Below are 17,107 nucleotides of genomic sequence, written 5' to 3'. Positions count from 1 at the left end.
AAGAAAAAAAAAAAAGAATGCCAGGAACCAACCATGCAGCTCTAATGTCTGGGGAAAGAGTACAGGTTTAAGGTAGCAAGAACAGCCAGTGCAAAGGCCCTGAGGCAGGAACATGCTTGGCATATTCAAGGAACAGCAAAAAGGCCAGTGGGGCTAAAATAAAGTGAAAAAGAGAAAAAGGAGAGATGAGAGCAGGAAAGTGATAATGGCAGGGCTTATGTTCTGAAGTGGTAAAACGACCTATTTAGTTTTGGGTTTTTTTTCTTTTTTTCTTTTGTTTCTTTTTCTCTTGTTTTGTTTCTTTTCTTTTCTTTTCTTTTCTTTTTTTTTTTTTTTTTTGAGACAGGGCCTCGTTGTCCCACCTGGTCTAGAGTGCAGTAGCATCATCATAGCTCTCTGCAGTCTCCAACTCCTAGATTCAAATGATCCTCCTGCCTCAGCCTCATGAGTAGCTGGGACTACGGCATGTGCCACCATGCCTGGCTAACTTTTCTATTTTTTTAGTAGAGACGGGGGTCTCGCTCTTGCTCAGGCTGGTCTCAAACTCCTGAGCTCAAGCGATCCTCCCGCCTCGGCCTCCCAGAGTGCTGGGATCACAGCCGTGAGCCGCCGCGCCCGGCCTAGTTCTATTTTTTGATTGACAGTTGTAGCCATCAGTGGTCAGAAGTGGGGGCTTGGGGCGGGCGGGGGGTGGGGGGGAGAATTGGCCACATCCTCCTACCCCTGAGCCAGACCACAACAAAAGGAAGTCTCCATGCATGGGCCACAGAAGGAGACTCTGTCTGAAAAAGAAGAAAAAAGGAAGTTTCACACCACACTCTCCAAGGTACCGGTAATTTATTAAACAAACATTTATTAGCGAGTAGGCGCAACGCATCGCAATCGTGAAGCGCGTTCTGTAGACGCAGTGAAGTCCCAGCTTCCTGCCCTTCTAAGGACTCTGGCCGTGCCTTGAATCAAGGGTTCCCTCGAGGCAGAGGTAACCTATCCTATTGATATTGTCATTGGCGTCAGGAAACCAGAACCTTTCAAACCAGTGGCTCTGAGAGGGAGGTACCCCAACCAGCAGCAGCATGGTCACCTAGGAGCAGGCTGGAAATTAAAATTCTCGGGCCCCTCTCGGACCGAATGATGCGACATCGTGCGGGTGAAAGATTCTGCACAGCCAAGGAAACAATCCATAGAGTGAATAGACAACCTGCAGAACGGCACAGAATATTTGCATGCCATGCATCCGATAAAGGGCTGATGCCCAGAATCTATAAAGAACTCAAACAAGTCAGCAAGAAAAAAAAGAATCATCCAATGACACTCTACAAAAAAGACACCTGCACTTGAATGTTTACAGCAGCACAATTCATAATCGCAAGGCTGTGGAAACAGCCCAAGTGCCCATCAATCCAAGAATGGATTAATAAAATGTGGTATGTGTACACCATGGAGTACTATTCAGCTCTAAGAAACAACGGTGATATAGCACATCTTATATTTTCCTGGTTAGAGCTGGAACCCATACTATTAAGTGAAGTTTCCCAAGAATGGAAAAACAAGCACCACGTATACTCACCAGCAAATTGGTATTAACTGAACAGCACCTAAGTGGTCACATAGGTACTACAGTAATAGGGTATTGAGCAGGTGGGAGGGGGGAAGGGGGCGGGTATATACATACATAATGAGTGAGATGTGCACCATCTGGGGGATGGTCATGCTGGAGACTCAGACTTGTGGGGGGAGGGGGGGAAATGGGCATTTATTGAAACCTTAAAATCTGTACCCCCATAATATGGTGAAATAATAAATAAATAAATAAATAAATAAATAAAAGAAAAAAGAAAAAGAAAAAAAAAGAATCAACCCCATAAAAAAGTGGACAAAAGACATGAATAGAGTCTTTTCAAAAAGAAGATAGACTAATGGCCAACAAATATATGAAAAAGAGTTTTTGAATTGTTTTTAGAGATGCAGTCTCACTATGTTACCCAGGCTGGCCTTGAACTCCCGGCCTCAAGCGGCTCCCTTGGCTCAGCCTTCCCGGTCGCTGGGACTACAGGTGTGCACTGATGTGCTCGGCTGTGATGGCACTTTTAAAGGCTCCACTTCTCTGTCTCCTCAGGGCCCAGTGCAGTAGCCTTTATTTCCTACTCTTCTCTTGGAAACATCATAAACGCATCGTTTTTCGAGGAGACGGGCGAGAAACGTCGCGTTTACCTGAACTCCCGGGTGGTGAGCGCTGCTATCGGACCCAAGAGGAACACGTCTCTCTCCAAGTTTGTGACCCTGACGTTTCAGCATGTGAAGGTGGGTCACGGCTGTGATTTGAGCTCACGAGGTTTCGTGGCGGCGGACCAAACCGTGTGTGTGTGACATGGTCCCCGTCAGTGGTTCCGGGCCGGCGCGCTGCCGTGGGGCAGCCAGGAGCACCTGTGGCTCTTGGCGTTTGAAATGTGGCCAGTCTGAATCAAGATCTTGAAGACAGGCCAGGGGCGGTGGCTCGCGCCTGTAATCCTAGCACTCTGGGAGGCCGAGGTGGAAGGATAGCTTGAGTTCAGAAGTTCAAGGCCACCCTGAGCAAGAGTGAGACCCCGTCTCTACTAAAAATAGAAAAATAAGTGGCTCACGCCTGTAATCCTAGCACTCTGGGAGGCCAAGGCGGGCGGATTGCTCGAGGTCAGGAGTTCGAAACCAGCCTGAGCAACAGCGAGACTCCGTCTCTACTATAAATAGAAAGAAATTAATTGGCCAACTAATATATATAGAAAAAATTAGCCAGGCATGGTGGCGCATGCCTGTAGTTCCAGCCACTCTGGAGGTTGAGGCAGGAGGATGGCTTGAGCCCAGGAGTTGGAGGTTGCTGTGAGCGAGGCTGACGCCACGGCACTCACTCTAGCCCGGGCAACAAAGTGAGACTCTGTCTCAAAAAAAAGAAAAAATTAGCCGGGCGTCATGGCATGCACCTGTAGTCCCAGCTACTCGGGAGGCTGAGGCAGGAGGATCTGAGGGTGCTGTGAGCGAGGCTGATGCCTCTGCACTCTAGCCCGAGCAACAAAGAGACACTCTGTCTCAACAACAAAAAAAAAAAAAGTTAAAGGGGAAAGGTAGGAAAATGTAGTTTTTTCCATATCTGGTACATAAAATCTAGGTACCCTCTAATGCACTAGGAGGTAGGGAGGAACAGGGCAAGAAGTCTGGAAGTCATCAAAGGGGACAGAGGCCCCAAACCACAGAGCATCCGACCCACCTCTTGGCCCCAAGAAGCCATGCTCTGAAAGCCCGTGAGACACAGAGAAGAGATTAAAGGCTAATTTTGTCCTCTGTTGGAGTGACGTTTCTTTCCTGTACACCACGCCTCTCATCTCGTGAGCAAGTACTGTGTTGTGATAAGGTGTCAGGGAACAGAATTGATGAGAAGGGACCAGGGAAATTCGGTTTAGAGAGAGTTTTAGAGAAAACCTTGCAGGAGCCCCAGACTCCCTTGGTTGGGTTTTTTGTTTTGTTTTCCTTCTGGCTCTCATAATCCAGGGCAAGGTCCTGAACCCAGTGAAATCTCACGAAACTCTGGCTTCCAGAGAGCACTGGCTTTATTTTACAACGTGGACAATCCCAAGGAAGCAGCGGTTGTGGGTCAGGGATCCTGGCAGTCACTAGGAATAGAAACCGCTTGAGTCGCCCCTCACCCCGGTGCCCCGGCACTTGGCGCCCTGGCAGAGGCGACCGACCGACCGACAGCCAAAGTTGTTCCTGCTGAGGAAGTAGAGAGACCGCGAGCTCCAGGAGCTCTGTGAGTTCAGGGATTTTTGTCTGTTTTGTCTTCTGTTGTATCGCCAGCACCAGAGACAGAGTCTGAGGGTGTACGTAGTAGGTGCTCAATAAAAACGTGTTCTATGAGAAGCGAGAGGTAGGGATTCTGACTCATTCTTCTGCATGGAGCTGTCCGCTTTCGCCAGCACCATTTATTGAGGAGAGATTCTTTTCCCCAATGTTTATTTTTGCCTGCTTTATCAAGGATTAGGTTACCATAGGCAGTAACCTAATCTGCATATGGTTTCATCTCTGGAATCTCAGTCCCGTTCCAAAGATCGATGCTTCTGTTCTTGTGCCAGTACCGCACTGATTTAATTATTATTGCTTTATAGTACAGCTCGAAGTCAGGAAGACCGATGCCTCCCAGTGTGTGTTCTTTTCACTTAAGGTTGCTTTGGCTGTACGAGTTTTTTTTTTTCTGATTCCGTACAAAGTGAAGAATTATTTTTTTCTGGATCTGTAAAGAATGATGGCGGTACTTTGATGGGGGTTGCATTTATTCTGTAGATCACTTTGTGGCACAAGATGGGAAGAATGGGCTCCACATGTGCTCACCATCAAACTGGTACTGACTGATTAGCACTGCGGTGCTCAGAGGGTGGTGGTGGTGTTCGCCAGGGCCTCGGGGCTTGGGGAGGGCAGACCCACGTCTCAGGGATGTGGTGAGCAGTGTGGAGGGGAAGGGCATGCCTCTAGCCCCTGCTAGGAAGAGGCAAAGATATAAAATGTTCATACTTTCATATTTTCTTGAAATGAAAAAAAAATGTGTTCTATGAAAAAAAAAAAAAAAAAAGATGATGACGATGGATGATGAGCCTGTTGTGTTTCTAGATGGATCCAGGCAATAAGAAGGCCTTCTGCGTCTACTGGGAGGGCACAGAGCAGGGCGGCCACTGGTCCAGGGACGGCTGTTTCCTGAAACACATGAACGGAAGTCACACCGTGTGCGACTGCGGCCACCTGTCCAGTTTCGCCGTGCTCATGGCCTTCACCGCCCAGGTATGCTGCGAATGTTTCACTCCTCCATCCAGCGAAAGCTCTCTGAGCCCCTACGAGGTGGTGATGAGTGAGTGCTATAAAGAAACTGAAGGCCGGGCGCAGTGGCTCACGCCTGTCATCCCAGCACTCTGGGAGGCCGAGGCGGGAGGATCTCTCAAGGTCAGGAGTTCGAGACCAGCCTGAGTGAGAGCGAGACCCCGTCTCTACTATAAATAGAAAGAAATTAATTGGCCAACTAATATATATAGAAAAAATTAGCCGGGTGTGGTGGCGCATGCCTGTAGTCCCAGCTATTGGGGAGGCTGAGGCAGGAGGATCGCCTGAGCCCAGGAGTTGGAGGTTGCTGTGAGCTAGGCTGACGCCACGGCACTCACTCTAGCCTGGGCAACAAAGCGAGACTCTGTCTCAACAAAGAAAAAAAAAAAACTTGTAGCAAAATACACATAACATAAAATTTACCGACATTGCCGTTTTTAAGTGTTAAGTTCAGCAGCGTTAAAGACATTCACGTTGTCACGCGACCAACCTCCAGAACTCTTTCCATCTTGCAAAACCGAAACTCTCTACCCCTTGAACAACAATTCCCTGTTCCTTCTCTCCCCTCTCCCGTGTCCCCGCTGACTGCCATTCTACTTTCTTGGGGGGTAACCTGTTCCGCTACCTGACCTATAGTGGTGTCCAAATTCATCGAAATGTGTACATTAGGCTGGGTGCAGTGGCTCACGTCTGTAATCCCGGCACTTTGGAAGCCCAAGGCAGGAGGATCTCTTGAGGCCAGGAGTTCCAGACCAGGATGGGCAATGGCAAGACCCCACCCCTACAAAAACTTAGCCAGGCACGGTGGCGTGCACCTGTAGTCCTGGCTCCTTGGGAGACTGAGTGGAGGATCGCTTGAGCTCAGGAGTTTGAAGTTGCAGTGAGCCAGGCTGACGCCACCGCGCTCTTGCCCAGGCAACAGAGTGACATCCTGTCTCAAAAAAAAAAAAAAATGTATCCACTAAATATGTGCAATTTTTTGTATATTAAACATGCATCAGGCCGGGCGCAGTGGCTCACGCCTGTAATCCTAGCACTCTGGGAGGCCGAGGCGGGTGGATTGCTCAAGGTCGGGGGTTCGAAACCAGCCTGAGCGAGACCCCGTCTCTACTAAAAAAATAGAAAGAAATTAATTGGCCAACTAATATATATAGAAAAAATTAGCTGGGCATGGTGGTGCATGCCTGTAGTCCCAGCTACTCGGGAGGCTGAGGCAGGAGGATCGCTTGAGCCCAGGAGATTGAGGTTGCTGTGAGCGAGGCTGACGCCACGGCACTCACTCTAGCCTGGGCAACAAATTGAGACTGTCTCAAAAAAAACAAACAAACATGCGTCAATAAAGCTGAAAACAGACAAACCGAAAGGACAGCCCGGCAGACGCTTCCCACACTATTCCGGGGCTCGGCGCCTGTGTGTAGGTGCCCCAGGCCAAGGAGGAGAACCACGGTGTGAGGGCAGGAGGGTATGACCGTGACCTCTGCTTTCCTGGGTGGCAGGAGGAGGACCCCGTGCTGGCCGTGATCACCTACGTGGGGCTGGGCCTCTCGCTGCTGTGCCTCCTGCTGGCGGCCCTCACCTTCCTGCTGTGCAGAGCCATCCAGAACACCAGCACCTCCCTGCACCTGCAGCTCTCGCTCTGCCTCTTCCTGGCCCACCTCCTCTTCCTCACGGCCATCGACCGGACGGAGCCCCAGGTACTGGCGGTGGTGTTCCCGAGGACTCCCTCCCTTCCCCGGGGATGCCACCTCGTGGGCTGTAGAGGAGGAAGACATAATCTTTCTTCTACCTTTCTGAGTTCCGCGCTGGGACCCCCGAAACAAAGGAGCGATTATCAAGAGAAAGGCAAACATAAGTTTGTTAACACGGGGGGTGCATACTTCCTACGTGCATGGGAGATAGTCAGGAAATGAGCAATTCTCAAAGAGGTAGTTCAGAGCACAGGCGTCTTCCACAAAGAACAATACGTTTTTGGAGAAGTGACAAGACAAAGGAAAAGGGATCTGGGGTCTCTAGAGGTAGCAAACTGTGGGAAGACAAGTGGGAAAGGAATGGGAAAAAAATCATAGACAAAGGCTTGTTAGTAAAGTCTGTTTGTAGATTCCTCTGGTGCAGGCTCCAGACTTTTACGAATCTAAAGTTGTCTTCATCGATCCTTCCTGGTACAGAGGAGAAAAAAAACGCCTTTATAGATTTATGTCCTAGAATACTATTCAACCTTTAAAAAAAAAAAAAGGACAAGGCCAGGTGCGGTAGCTCACGCCTGTAATCCCCGCACTCTGGGAGGCCAAGGGGGGAGGATCATTTGAGGCCAAGAGTTCCAGACCAGCCTGAGCAACGTAGCGAGACCCCGCCTCTACTAAAAATAGAAAAATTAACCAGGTGTGGTGGTGCGCACCTGTAGTCCCAGCTACTCGGGAGGCTGAGGCAGGAGGATCGCCTGAACCCAGGAGTTCAAGGCTGCAGTGAGCTGTGATCCCAGCACTGTGTTCGGCCTGGGTGACCCTGTCTCTAGAAACAATAAATAAGAAAGCAAACAGAAATCAGTGCCATTGCTCTAACGTCCGGTGCTCAGAACCCAATGGCAATGCCAAGGAGAGTTCCCAGGGCCACACTCTGCCCTGACAACCCTTTCTGGTGACCTTGCTCCTCCCAGGCGCTGTGTGCCCTCGTCGCCGGCGCCCTGCACTACCTCTACCTGGCCGCCTTCGCCTGGATGCTGCTGGAGGGCCTGCACCTGTGCCTCGCCGCGCGCAACCTGACCGTCGCCAACTACTCCGGCACGAACAGACTCATGAAGTGGCTCATGTTCCCCGTGGGCTACGGGGTCCCCGCTGTGATCGTGGCCATCTCTGCAGCATCCCACCCTCACCTTTATGGGACCCCTGATCGGTGAGCTGGACTCTCGCCCTGTGCAGTGGACGGTTTCCTAAGAAAGGTTTATTTTGGGAGGGGGGCAGCATTCTTGAAGAGGAGGGGTACACATGCCTAGTGCACTCTGCGTCCCCCTTTACAGCAACTCTCACCTCTCTCCCAGTGAGGATGGATAAGACGGCGGTGAGAGCTCGGAAGATTCTGGAAGGAGGGAGTTTTGGGGGTTAGGTCCCAGCTTCATCCTTCCCGCAATTTGGAACTTCGAATTCTCAAGCCTCAGTCCCCTTATTAGTGAAATGAGAGGAACAGTTGTGCCCATTGTCCTGACCTCACAATCCTGGTGTGCAAACTCAACGGGACTGTGCTCTTAAATTTTTTAACGTACGCCGGGCACGGTGGCTCATGCCTGTAATCCCAGGCATGCCTGGGAGGATCGCTTGAGAGCAGGAGTTCGAGACCAGCCTGGGCCACAGCGAGACCCATCTCTACTAATAATAGAAAAACATTAGCCGGGCACAGCGGTGCACACCTGTAGTCCCAGTTCCTCAGGAGGCTGAGGCAGGAGGATCGCTTGAGCCCAGCAGTTGGAGGTCATAGTGATCCATCATGCCGCCCCAGCACTCTAGCCCAGGTTGGCAGAGCTAGACCCTGTCTCAAAATCAAAATGTTTAACATAACGCTGGCACACGACAGTGAGAAATCAAAGCCGCGTTCGTAGTCAGCTGACTTTCAGGAGGAGTTGGAAGGATTTTCTGACAGTGAAAAAAGCGCCACTTCATGTTCGTGTGCTTCCTCTGACCTCTCCTTGTGTCCCTTTTCCAATTGTTCCCAGCTGCTGGCTCAGCCTGGATCAGGGATTCATCTGGGCTTTCCTCGGCCCGGTCTGTGCCGTTTTCTGTGTGAGTATGAGCCTCCGGCGTCCCTAGCCCAGGAAGAGCCTCGGGAAGTGCCGGGTACAAGATAGGACGGGGCGTGCGTGTCCTGTGTCGCGTGATTTGACGTGTCCACCTGCTGCCAGTCCCACCCCCGTGCAGGGAGGGAGAGCTTTTGCGTGCAACCTAAAGGGGACACTGCACGCCATTGCAACTTGCGCCCCACGCTGCCCGTGTTGTTCCTGCAGGTGAACTTAGCATTTTTCCTCTCGGTCCTTTGGATTTTGAAACGGAAACTTTCCTCCCTCAACAGCGAAGTGTCAACCATCCAGAACACAAGGTAGGGTGTGACAGCTGGTGTTTCCCACGCCCTGTTCTTCTACCCGCCCCTCTCGTCCCCCCCCCCCCCCGCACACACACACACGTGTCTACCCCACAACCACGCTCCAGGGACTAGCAAGGCCAGGGCCATCTTCCATTGTCACAGTTCATGACAACCTGCATTTGCTACAATGCAGGCTGAGCTGCTGTGACAAAAAGGTCCCAAAGAAAGAAGGAGGTAATGGAAGTTTATTTCACTCTCATGCCACCGTCCAGCAGGTGAGCAGTCCGGGGCTAGTGGAGAAGCTCTGCTCCACAAAGTGACCCAGGGACCCAGGTTCTTTCTGTTTCGTTGCTCCGTCATCCCCTAGGAAGGGGGTGACATAGAAGTGGCACATTCCACATTTGCTCATAGCCCATTGGCTGCCCTTGGTCACATGATGGCACCTAGCTGCAAGGGAGGCTGGGAAATGTAGTCTCTGACTGGGTGGCCACATGCCCTGATAAATCTCAAAGGAGAACGAGACTTAACACTAAAAGAAAGAGGATAAGAAAGGCGGGAAACTGTCAGTTTCTGCCATACTAACACAGGATGCATACTTTTTTTTTTTTTTTTTACCAAAAATAACCAGCTCCAGAGGCAGTGTCTCACACCTGTAATCCCAGTGCTTTGGGAGCCTGGGGCAGGAGGATCTCTTGAGGCCAGGAGTTCAAGACCAGCCTGGGCAACACAGTGAGAGCTCTGTCTCTACAAAAAAAAAAAATTAAAATTAGCCAGGCATAGTGGTGTGCACCTGTAGTCCCAGCTACTCAGGAGGCCAAGGCAGGAGGATCACTTGAGTCCAGGAGTTCGAGGCTGCAGGGAGCTGTAATAGTGCCACTGCACTCTAGCCTGGGCAACAGAGTGAGACCCTGTCTCGAAAATAAAAAATCTGTATAGCAACTGCCTGCAATAAGACTGTGATCAAGACGAGGGGACTGAGCTACAAGAACGTAAAGTGATTTACCGCAAGGTCACACGCTTACCTAGTGCTGGCTTGAATTTAAACCTGGGTAGTCGATCTTCAGAATCCTCGCTCTAGCCGCTACACGGACAGGGGTGTCTATATCCATTATTAGCTTTTTGACAGCACCATCTCTGGCTCCTCCCAGGATGCTGACACTTAAAGCGACATTTCAGCTCTTCATCCTGGGCTGCACGTGGTGCCTGGGCGTTCTGCAGGTGGGCCCGGCCGCCCGCGCCATGGCCTACCTCTTCACCATCATCAACAGCCTTCAGGGTTTCTTCATTTTCCTGGTCTACTGCATCCTCAGCCAGCAGGTAAACAATGGCCTCTCTCTTTGTTGTTTTAAGCTTAAGAAAACTCTGGGCCGGGCGCGGTGGCTCACACCTCTCACCCTAGCACTCTGGGAGGCTGAGGCTGGAGGATTGCTTGAGGGCAGGATTTTTGTTTTTTGTTTTTTTTCTTGAGACAGAGTCTGGCTTTGTTGCCCAGGCTAGAGTGAGTGCCGTGGCATCAGCCTCGCTCACAGCAACCTCCAACTCCTGGGCTCAAGCGATCCTCCTGCCTTAGCCTCCCGAGTAGCTGGGACTACAGGCATGCGCCACCATGCCCAGCTAATTATTTCTATATATATATTAGTTGGCCAATTAATTTCTTTCTATTTATAGTAAAGACGGGGTCTCGCTCTTGCTCAGGCCAAGGCGGGCGGATCGCTCGAGGTCAGGAGTTGGAAACCAGCCTGAGCAAGAGCGAGACCCCGTCTCTACTATAAATAGAAACCAATTAACTGAGCAACTAATATATAGAAAAAATGAGCCGGGCATGGTGGCGCACGCCTGTAGTCCCAGCTGCTCGGGAGGCTGAGGCAGGAGGATCGCTTGAGCCCAGGAGTTTGAGGTTGCTGTGAGCTAGGCTGACGCCACAACACTCTAGCCTGGGCAACAGAATGAGACTCTGTCTCAAAAACAAAACAAACAAACAAAAAAATTTCCTTCCTTTTTAAGGACGAATAATATTCCATTGTATGAGATATGCTACATTTTTCAGGAAAAGATCTTTTAGTAACAAGTCGCTGTCTTCTTCCCTTCTCACTGACTGTTCTCCCCTTCCTCTGATGTTGCAGGTCCGGAAACAATACCAAAAGTGGCTCGGAGAGATCGTGAAACCAAAATCTGAGTCGGAGACACTGATGCTTTCCAGCAAGTTCGGCCCTGACTCAAAACCCAGTGAGGTAAGAGACTTAATCTGATGTGCCACACACACACACACACACACACACGCACACGCACACGCGCACCCGTTGACACCCTGAACTTCCTGTCCTTGTCACATACAGCCTCCCCTTCCTGGAGGGTGTGAGCCCTGATTACCCGGCTTGGGTTCCTCGTTCTTGCAATCGGCACCTAGTGTCTCGGTGCCTCTCCCCTGCCCGCGGCGCCCCGGCTGCTTTCTGCGCCCGCGCCTGTGTGCCAGGAGGCAGGGCCAAACCATCTGGCCAGCGCCGCCACAATCTGAGGCCGCGTCCCGCTGGGGGACTTACAAGCACAGGCGTGGCAGGCCGATCGCCCCGCCCGCCGTCCTGCAGGGAGGAGGCCGTTGCCCACCGTGGAAGGGGCTGGGGCTCCCCCCCAGCGGCTCTGCGTACTGCTGAAGGAGGGGTGCGGGAAGCCGTGGGCCTTCCTGGGAGAGAAAACGGTCCTCTTGAGGAACGAAGAGGAGCCCTCTGGAACTGGGCTGCTGGTACTCGTCCGCTCTTCCTTTGAGCTAACTCCACCTCGGTGCACCGAAGAATGAGCTTCCAGCCCCCTGCGAGACTTCTCCCCATGCGTGTCCCTATTCCTCCTTTTGGAGAAACCATAGCATATGCTGCTAAGAAGATATATCCCTGGATCACCACGATGGGCTCCTAAGCTCTAAATCTGTAGAACCTCTTCCTGCGGCTCGGTCCCACACCTCCCACGTGCACCCCCACCACATCCACCCACCAAAGACCCTGAGAATGTGTTGTTTTTTTAAGTTAAACTACATTGAGAATTTTCTGATAAATCACCTTCAACATTCCTTGAGATACTATGTGATTTTCCTCAGCAGCGGAAATATTGAGGTCGCTAAAGAAACACCTGTCTTTAGTTTCAAGTCTGGGCACAGTGGCTCACGCCTGTAATCCCAGTACTTTGGGAGGCTGAGGTGGGAGGATCACTTGAGCCCAGGAGTTCAAGACCAGCCTGGGCAACATAGTGAGATCCTATCTCTTAAAAAAAAAATAGGGAGGAAGGAAGAGAGAGAGGAAAGAAAGAAAAAGAAAGAAAGAAGGAAGGAAGGAAGGAAGGAAGGAAGGAAGGAAGGAAGGAAGGAAGGAAGGAAGGAAGGAAGGAAGAAAGAAAGAAAGAAAGAAAGAAAGAAAGAAAGAAAGAAAGAAAGAAAGAAAGAAAGAAAGAAAGAAAGACGGGGAAGGGAGGGAAGGGAAGGAAGGAAGGAAGGAAGGAAGGAAGGAAGGAAGGAAGGAAGGAAGGAAGGAAGGAAGGAAGGAAGGAAGGAAGGAAGGGAGTGTATCTTTGGGTTTTTTTTCTTTTTTGATTTTTTTTCTTTTTTTTCATTTTATTATTTTCTTCCTTTTTATCTTTTTAAATCTCTTATTATGTTGATTTTTTTTTTTTTTTTTTGAGACAGAGTCTCACTTTGTTGCCCAGGCTAGAGTGAGTGCCGTGGCATCAGCCTGGCTCACAGCAACCTCAATCTCCGGGGCTCAGCGATCCTACTGCCTCAGCCTCCCGAGTAGCTGGGACTACAGGCATACGCCACCATGCCTGGCTAATTTTTTGTATATATATTTTTAGTTGGTCAATTAATTTCTTTCTATTTTTGGTAGAGACGGGGTCTCGCTCAGGCTGGTTTCGAACTCCTGACCTTGAGCAATCCGCCCGCCTCGGCCTCCCAAAGTGCTAGGATTACAGGCGTGAGCCACCACGCCCGGCCTATTATGTTGATTTTTATTTTAACTTTTGTTGTCATTTTTTCCATAATTTTGTGACTCATCCCTTCTTTTTTCTTTTGTATTTATTTTTGTTATATTTTTCTATTTTTTCATACTTTGTATTTTGTAAATATTTTCTTCGTTATTTTATTTTATAACTCTTGAGATGAGTGTGTCTTTGAAAAAGGAAAATATAAAATAAAAACTATGAATATCTCTTTAAGAAATACATTAGGCTGGGTGTGGTGGCTCACACCTATAATTCTAGCACTCCAGAGGCCAAGGCGGGTGGATCGTTTGAGCTCAGTTCGAGACCAGCCTGAGCAAGAGCAAGACTCTGTCTCTACCACAAATAGAAAGAAATTAGCTGGACAATTAAAAATATATATATATTTTTTAAAAATTAGCCGGACATGGTGGTACATGCCTGTAGTCCCAGCTACTTGGGAGGCTGAGGCAGAAGGATCGCTTGAGCCCAGGAGTTTGAGGTTGCTGTGAACTAGGCTGATGCCATGGCACTCTATACTATGGTCTTGGTCTATAGTATATCTGAAAATTTATCAAAAAGAAGAATTCTTCATCCTGCATTTTTGAGAAGTCCTCTTCCTGTAAGCTAAATAAGAGTACACCTGCCCTAGGAGTCTATTAATAAAATGCTAGGAGATCAAGCCATCCTTGCCTGTTGGCTGGAACTGGCTTTAACTCACTCATGTTCTTTGTCTGTGTTGCTGATGTTTGTTTGTTTTATTTTATCCTTACAACTACCTTTAATCTAAACATCTTTTTTTTTGGGGGGGGGGATGTTATTCCAGGACAAGTAAAGAGAAAATATTGAAATGAGAACATTCAGCTTCGTATGAAAAAGTCATTACCCGTGGATCTCATTGGCAGCATGAAGAACGAAGCTGAGGACAAGGGAACTCATTACACGTATCATCCTTAGAGAGGAAATATTTAACCTTTACTTCCTGAAGTGTTTGCTCTGCATAGCAGGCTCTCAGTAAATGTGTGTTGAATCAGATTTCTCTTTGCTATGATGTGTCCAGCCAATGATTGTCCCCGAATACCCAAATCATGGCCATTGCAAATAGTTCCTTGACCTTTTATAAATGGGGAGGCCCCTTTTCTCAAGTTCTTAGTCTCATTTGTCCAAAACTTACTCTTTAAACTCATTCATTCCTTCAAACCACTGGCTTCCTACTGGCTTTACCTTCTTCCTTATGCAGGCTAAGTCTCACGACCAACCATGTGAAATGATTCTGTCTTACACTTTAAACACCAAGCTTTGTAGCTTGGTCCAGTGGCCCACACCTGTAATCCCAGCACTTTGGGAGGCTGAGGTGGGAGGATGGCTTGAGGCCAAGAGTTTGAGACCAGCCTGAGCAACATGGAGAGTCCCCATCGCTACCAAAAAAACAAACAAACAAACAAACAAAACTTTGCAACTTTATTCTGATTGCACTTATGGAAAATCTCAACCCAGAACCCATGCAACAATGGCAGATGCTGTGGATTGTCTACTCACCAGCCATCACCACCACCACCCTTTCCTTATTAATGGAACATTGAAGGCGCGGTGGCTCACACCTATAATCCCAGCACTCTGGGAGGCAGAGGAGGGAGGATCACTTGAGCTCAGGAGTTCGAGACCAGCCTGAGCAAGAGCGAGACCCTGTCTCTACCAAAAATAGAAACAAATTAGCCAGGCATGGTGGCGTATGCCTATAGTCCCAGCTACTTGGGAGACTGAGGCCTGAGGACCGCTTAAGCCCAGGAGTTGCAGGCTGCAGTGAGCTATGATGATGCCACTGCACTCCAGCCTGGGCAACAGAGCAAGACCCCATTGTTAAAAATTAAAAAATAGTGAATTATGCTGCCATAAACATTCACTATTTTTTATTGGGCTGGACACGCTTGAAGCTCTGGCATAGCGGGGTGGGGAGGGAGGGCAGGGGCAAGATATGTAACCCTAACAATATTTGTACCCACAGAATTTGAGATAATAAAAAAATTTTTTTTTAATAAATAAAAAATAAAATAATTTAAAAAAAATTTTTTAAGGATGTGTTATTGAGCAGGCTGCTGTTATAGACACCGGATCTTAATCCCAACAGGAACCCCCATGTAGAACATGGATCTCAGACTCCTCTCTCCCGAGGGGTGAGACAGCTGGAGTACACATGCACCAAGTCCAGGCTTTGGCTGAAGTCTGTTCCAGGAAGTGTTTTTCCCCTGGAATTTCCCACCTGCCATGGGGCAGGCAGATCAGGCGGACTCTGGTGGCAGCTGCTGGCTATTAGAAGTCACTAAAGGCCGGGCGCGGTGGCTCACGCCTGTCATCCCAGCACTCTGGGAGGCCGAGGTGGGCGAATTGCTCGAGGTCAGGAGTTCGAAACCAGCCTGAGCAAGAGCGAGACCCCGTCTCTACTAAAAATAGAAAGAAATTAATTGACCAACTAAAAATATATATACAAAAAATTAGCCAGGCGTGGTAGCACATGCCTGTAGTCCCAGCTACTCGGGAGGCTGAGGCAGGAGGATTGCCTGAGCCCAGGAGTTGGAGGTTGCTGTGAGCTAGGCTGACGCCACGGCACTCACTCTAGCCCGGGCAATAGAGTGAGACTCTGTCTCAAAAAAAAAAAAAGTCACTAAAAATGTAAGATGAGGTGCTCACACCTGTAATCCTAGCACTCTGAGAGGCCGAGGCGGGAAGATCGCTTGAGGCCAGGAGTTCAAGACCAGCCTGAGCAACGTAGCAAGACCCTGTCTCTAAAATAAAATAGAAGAATTAGCCAGGCATGGTGGAGCACTCCTGTAGTCTCAGCTACTCGGGAGCCTGAGGCAGGAGGATCACTTGAGGCCAGGAGTTTGAGGTTGCCGTGAGCTGTGATCATGCCACTGTACTCTACACAGTGAGACTCTGTCTCAAAAAATAAATAGGCAGGGTATGATCTCCCCTGCTACACACAAGGTTCCATTCTCAACTTGCTTCTTTTTTTTTTTTTTTTCTTGAGACAGAGTCTCGCTTTGTTGCCCAGGCTAGAGTGAGTGCCGTGGCGTCAGCCTAGCTCACAGCAACCTCAAACTCCTGGGCTCAGGCGATCCTCCTGCCTCAGCCTCCCGAGTAGCTGGGACTACAGGCATGCGCCACCATGCCCGCCTAATTTTTTCTATATATATTAGTTGGCCAATTAATTTCTTTCTATCTATAGTAGAGACGGGGTCTCGCTCTTGCTCAGGCTGGTTTCGAACTCCTGACCTCGAGCGATCCGCTCGCCTCGGCCTCCCAGAGTGCCGGGATGACAGGTGTGAGCCACCGCGCCCGGCCCTCAACTTGCTTCTTACTTGAGAAGTTCTAAGAACTTTGGCAAAAGTTCACGACCCACCCATATTTCAACGGGTTGTGTTCGTGAGCATGTTTCCTTCCCCATCTCTGCGAACGACACCTCCCTCTTTCCCGCGGCTTAGGCTGAAAACCCTGCGGTCATTGTTTCCTCTTCTCTTTGTCTCCACCCCACATCGAATCCTCCAGCAGGTCCCATCGGCTGCAGCTTCGAAACAGACCCAGGACCCTTCCACCCTTCCCGGCTAGCCACCTGGCGATCGTCGCCGATCACCTGCGCTGTCCTCAAAGCCCCAGGAGAGCCACCGGGATTACGAGCAGCAGACCCAGAACTCGGTCCTGGTCTCTTCTCTCAGCCCAGGGCGCCCGTTCCAACCACACCGCACCCCGGAGTCAGGGACCCCGCCCCATGAGTCAAGCCTGCACCCCTCAGAGGCCAGGTGCTACGCAAAGAGACCAACCACTGGAGGCAAAGCCAGAGCCCGAATCCCAGCTGCGACATGAATCCGCTAAATGACAGCAGACAAGCCACGAGGCCCCTCCGGGCCTCAGTTTCCCCAGCTAATAAAATAGCATTGGAGTAACCCTAGCACTCTGGGAGGCCGAGGCAGGCAGATCGCTCGAGGTCAGGAGTTCGAAACCAGCCTGAGCAAGAGCGAGACCCCGTCTCTACTATAAATACAAAGAAATTAATTGGCCAACTAATATATATATATATAAAATTAGCCGGGCATGGTGGCGCATGCCTGTAGTCCCAGCTACTCGGGAGGCTGAAGCAGAAGGATCGCTTGAGCCCAGGAGTTGGAGGCTGCTGTGAGCGAGGCTGACGCCACGGCACTCACTCTAGCCTGGGCAACAAAGTGAGACTCTGTCTCAAAAAAAA

The 17,107-nt window shown here is 49.8% G+C and overlaps 1 protein-coding gene across 4 annotated transcripts in view; it reads left to right on the top strand.

Moving 5' to 3' along the window:
- Positions 1-13,902, top strand: part of ADGRE3 (adhesion G protein-coupled receptor E3) — a 33,366-nt gene extending 19,464 nt beyond the window's left edge. For all 4 annotated transcript variants that reach the window (XM_076001456.1, XM_076001455.1, XM_076001453.1 and 1 more), the window contains 9 exons: positions 2,117-2,301; positions 4,636-4,803; positions 6,336-6,533; positions 7,493-7,728; positions 8,543-8,609; positions 8,831-8,922; positions 10,056-10,224; positions 11,031-11,138; positions 13,694-13,902. In XM_076001456.1, the coding sequence (XP_075857571.1) occupies positions 2,117-2,301; positions 4,636-4,803; positions 6,336-6,533; positions 7,493-7,728; positions 8,543-8,609; positions 8,831-8,922; positions 10,056-10,224; positions 11,031-11,138; positions 13,694-13,702 (1,232 nt within the window). In that variant the 3' untranslated portion in view covers positions 13,703-13,902. The remainder of the gene's footprint in view (positions 1-2,116; positions 2,302-4,635; positions 4,804-6,335; positions 6,534-7,492; positions 7,729-8,542; positions 8,610-8,830; positions 8,923-10,055; positions 10,225-11,030; positions 11,139-13,693) is intronic.
- The last annotated feature ends 3,205 nt before the right edge of the window (positions 13,903-17,107 follow it).

Source organism: Microcebus murinus, chromosome 4, assembly GCF_040939455.1.
Source record: "Microcebus murinus isolate Inina chromosome 4, M.murinus_Inina_mat1.0, whole genome shotgun sequence".
Taxonomy (NCBI): domain Eukaryota; kingdom Metazoa; phylum Chordata; class Mammalia; order Primates; family Cheirogaleidae; genus Microcebus; species Microcebus murinus.
This window is presented reverse-complemented; position numbering and strand designations above follow the sequence as displayed.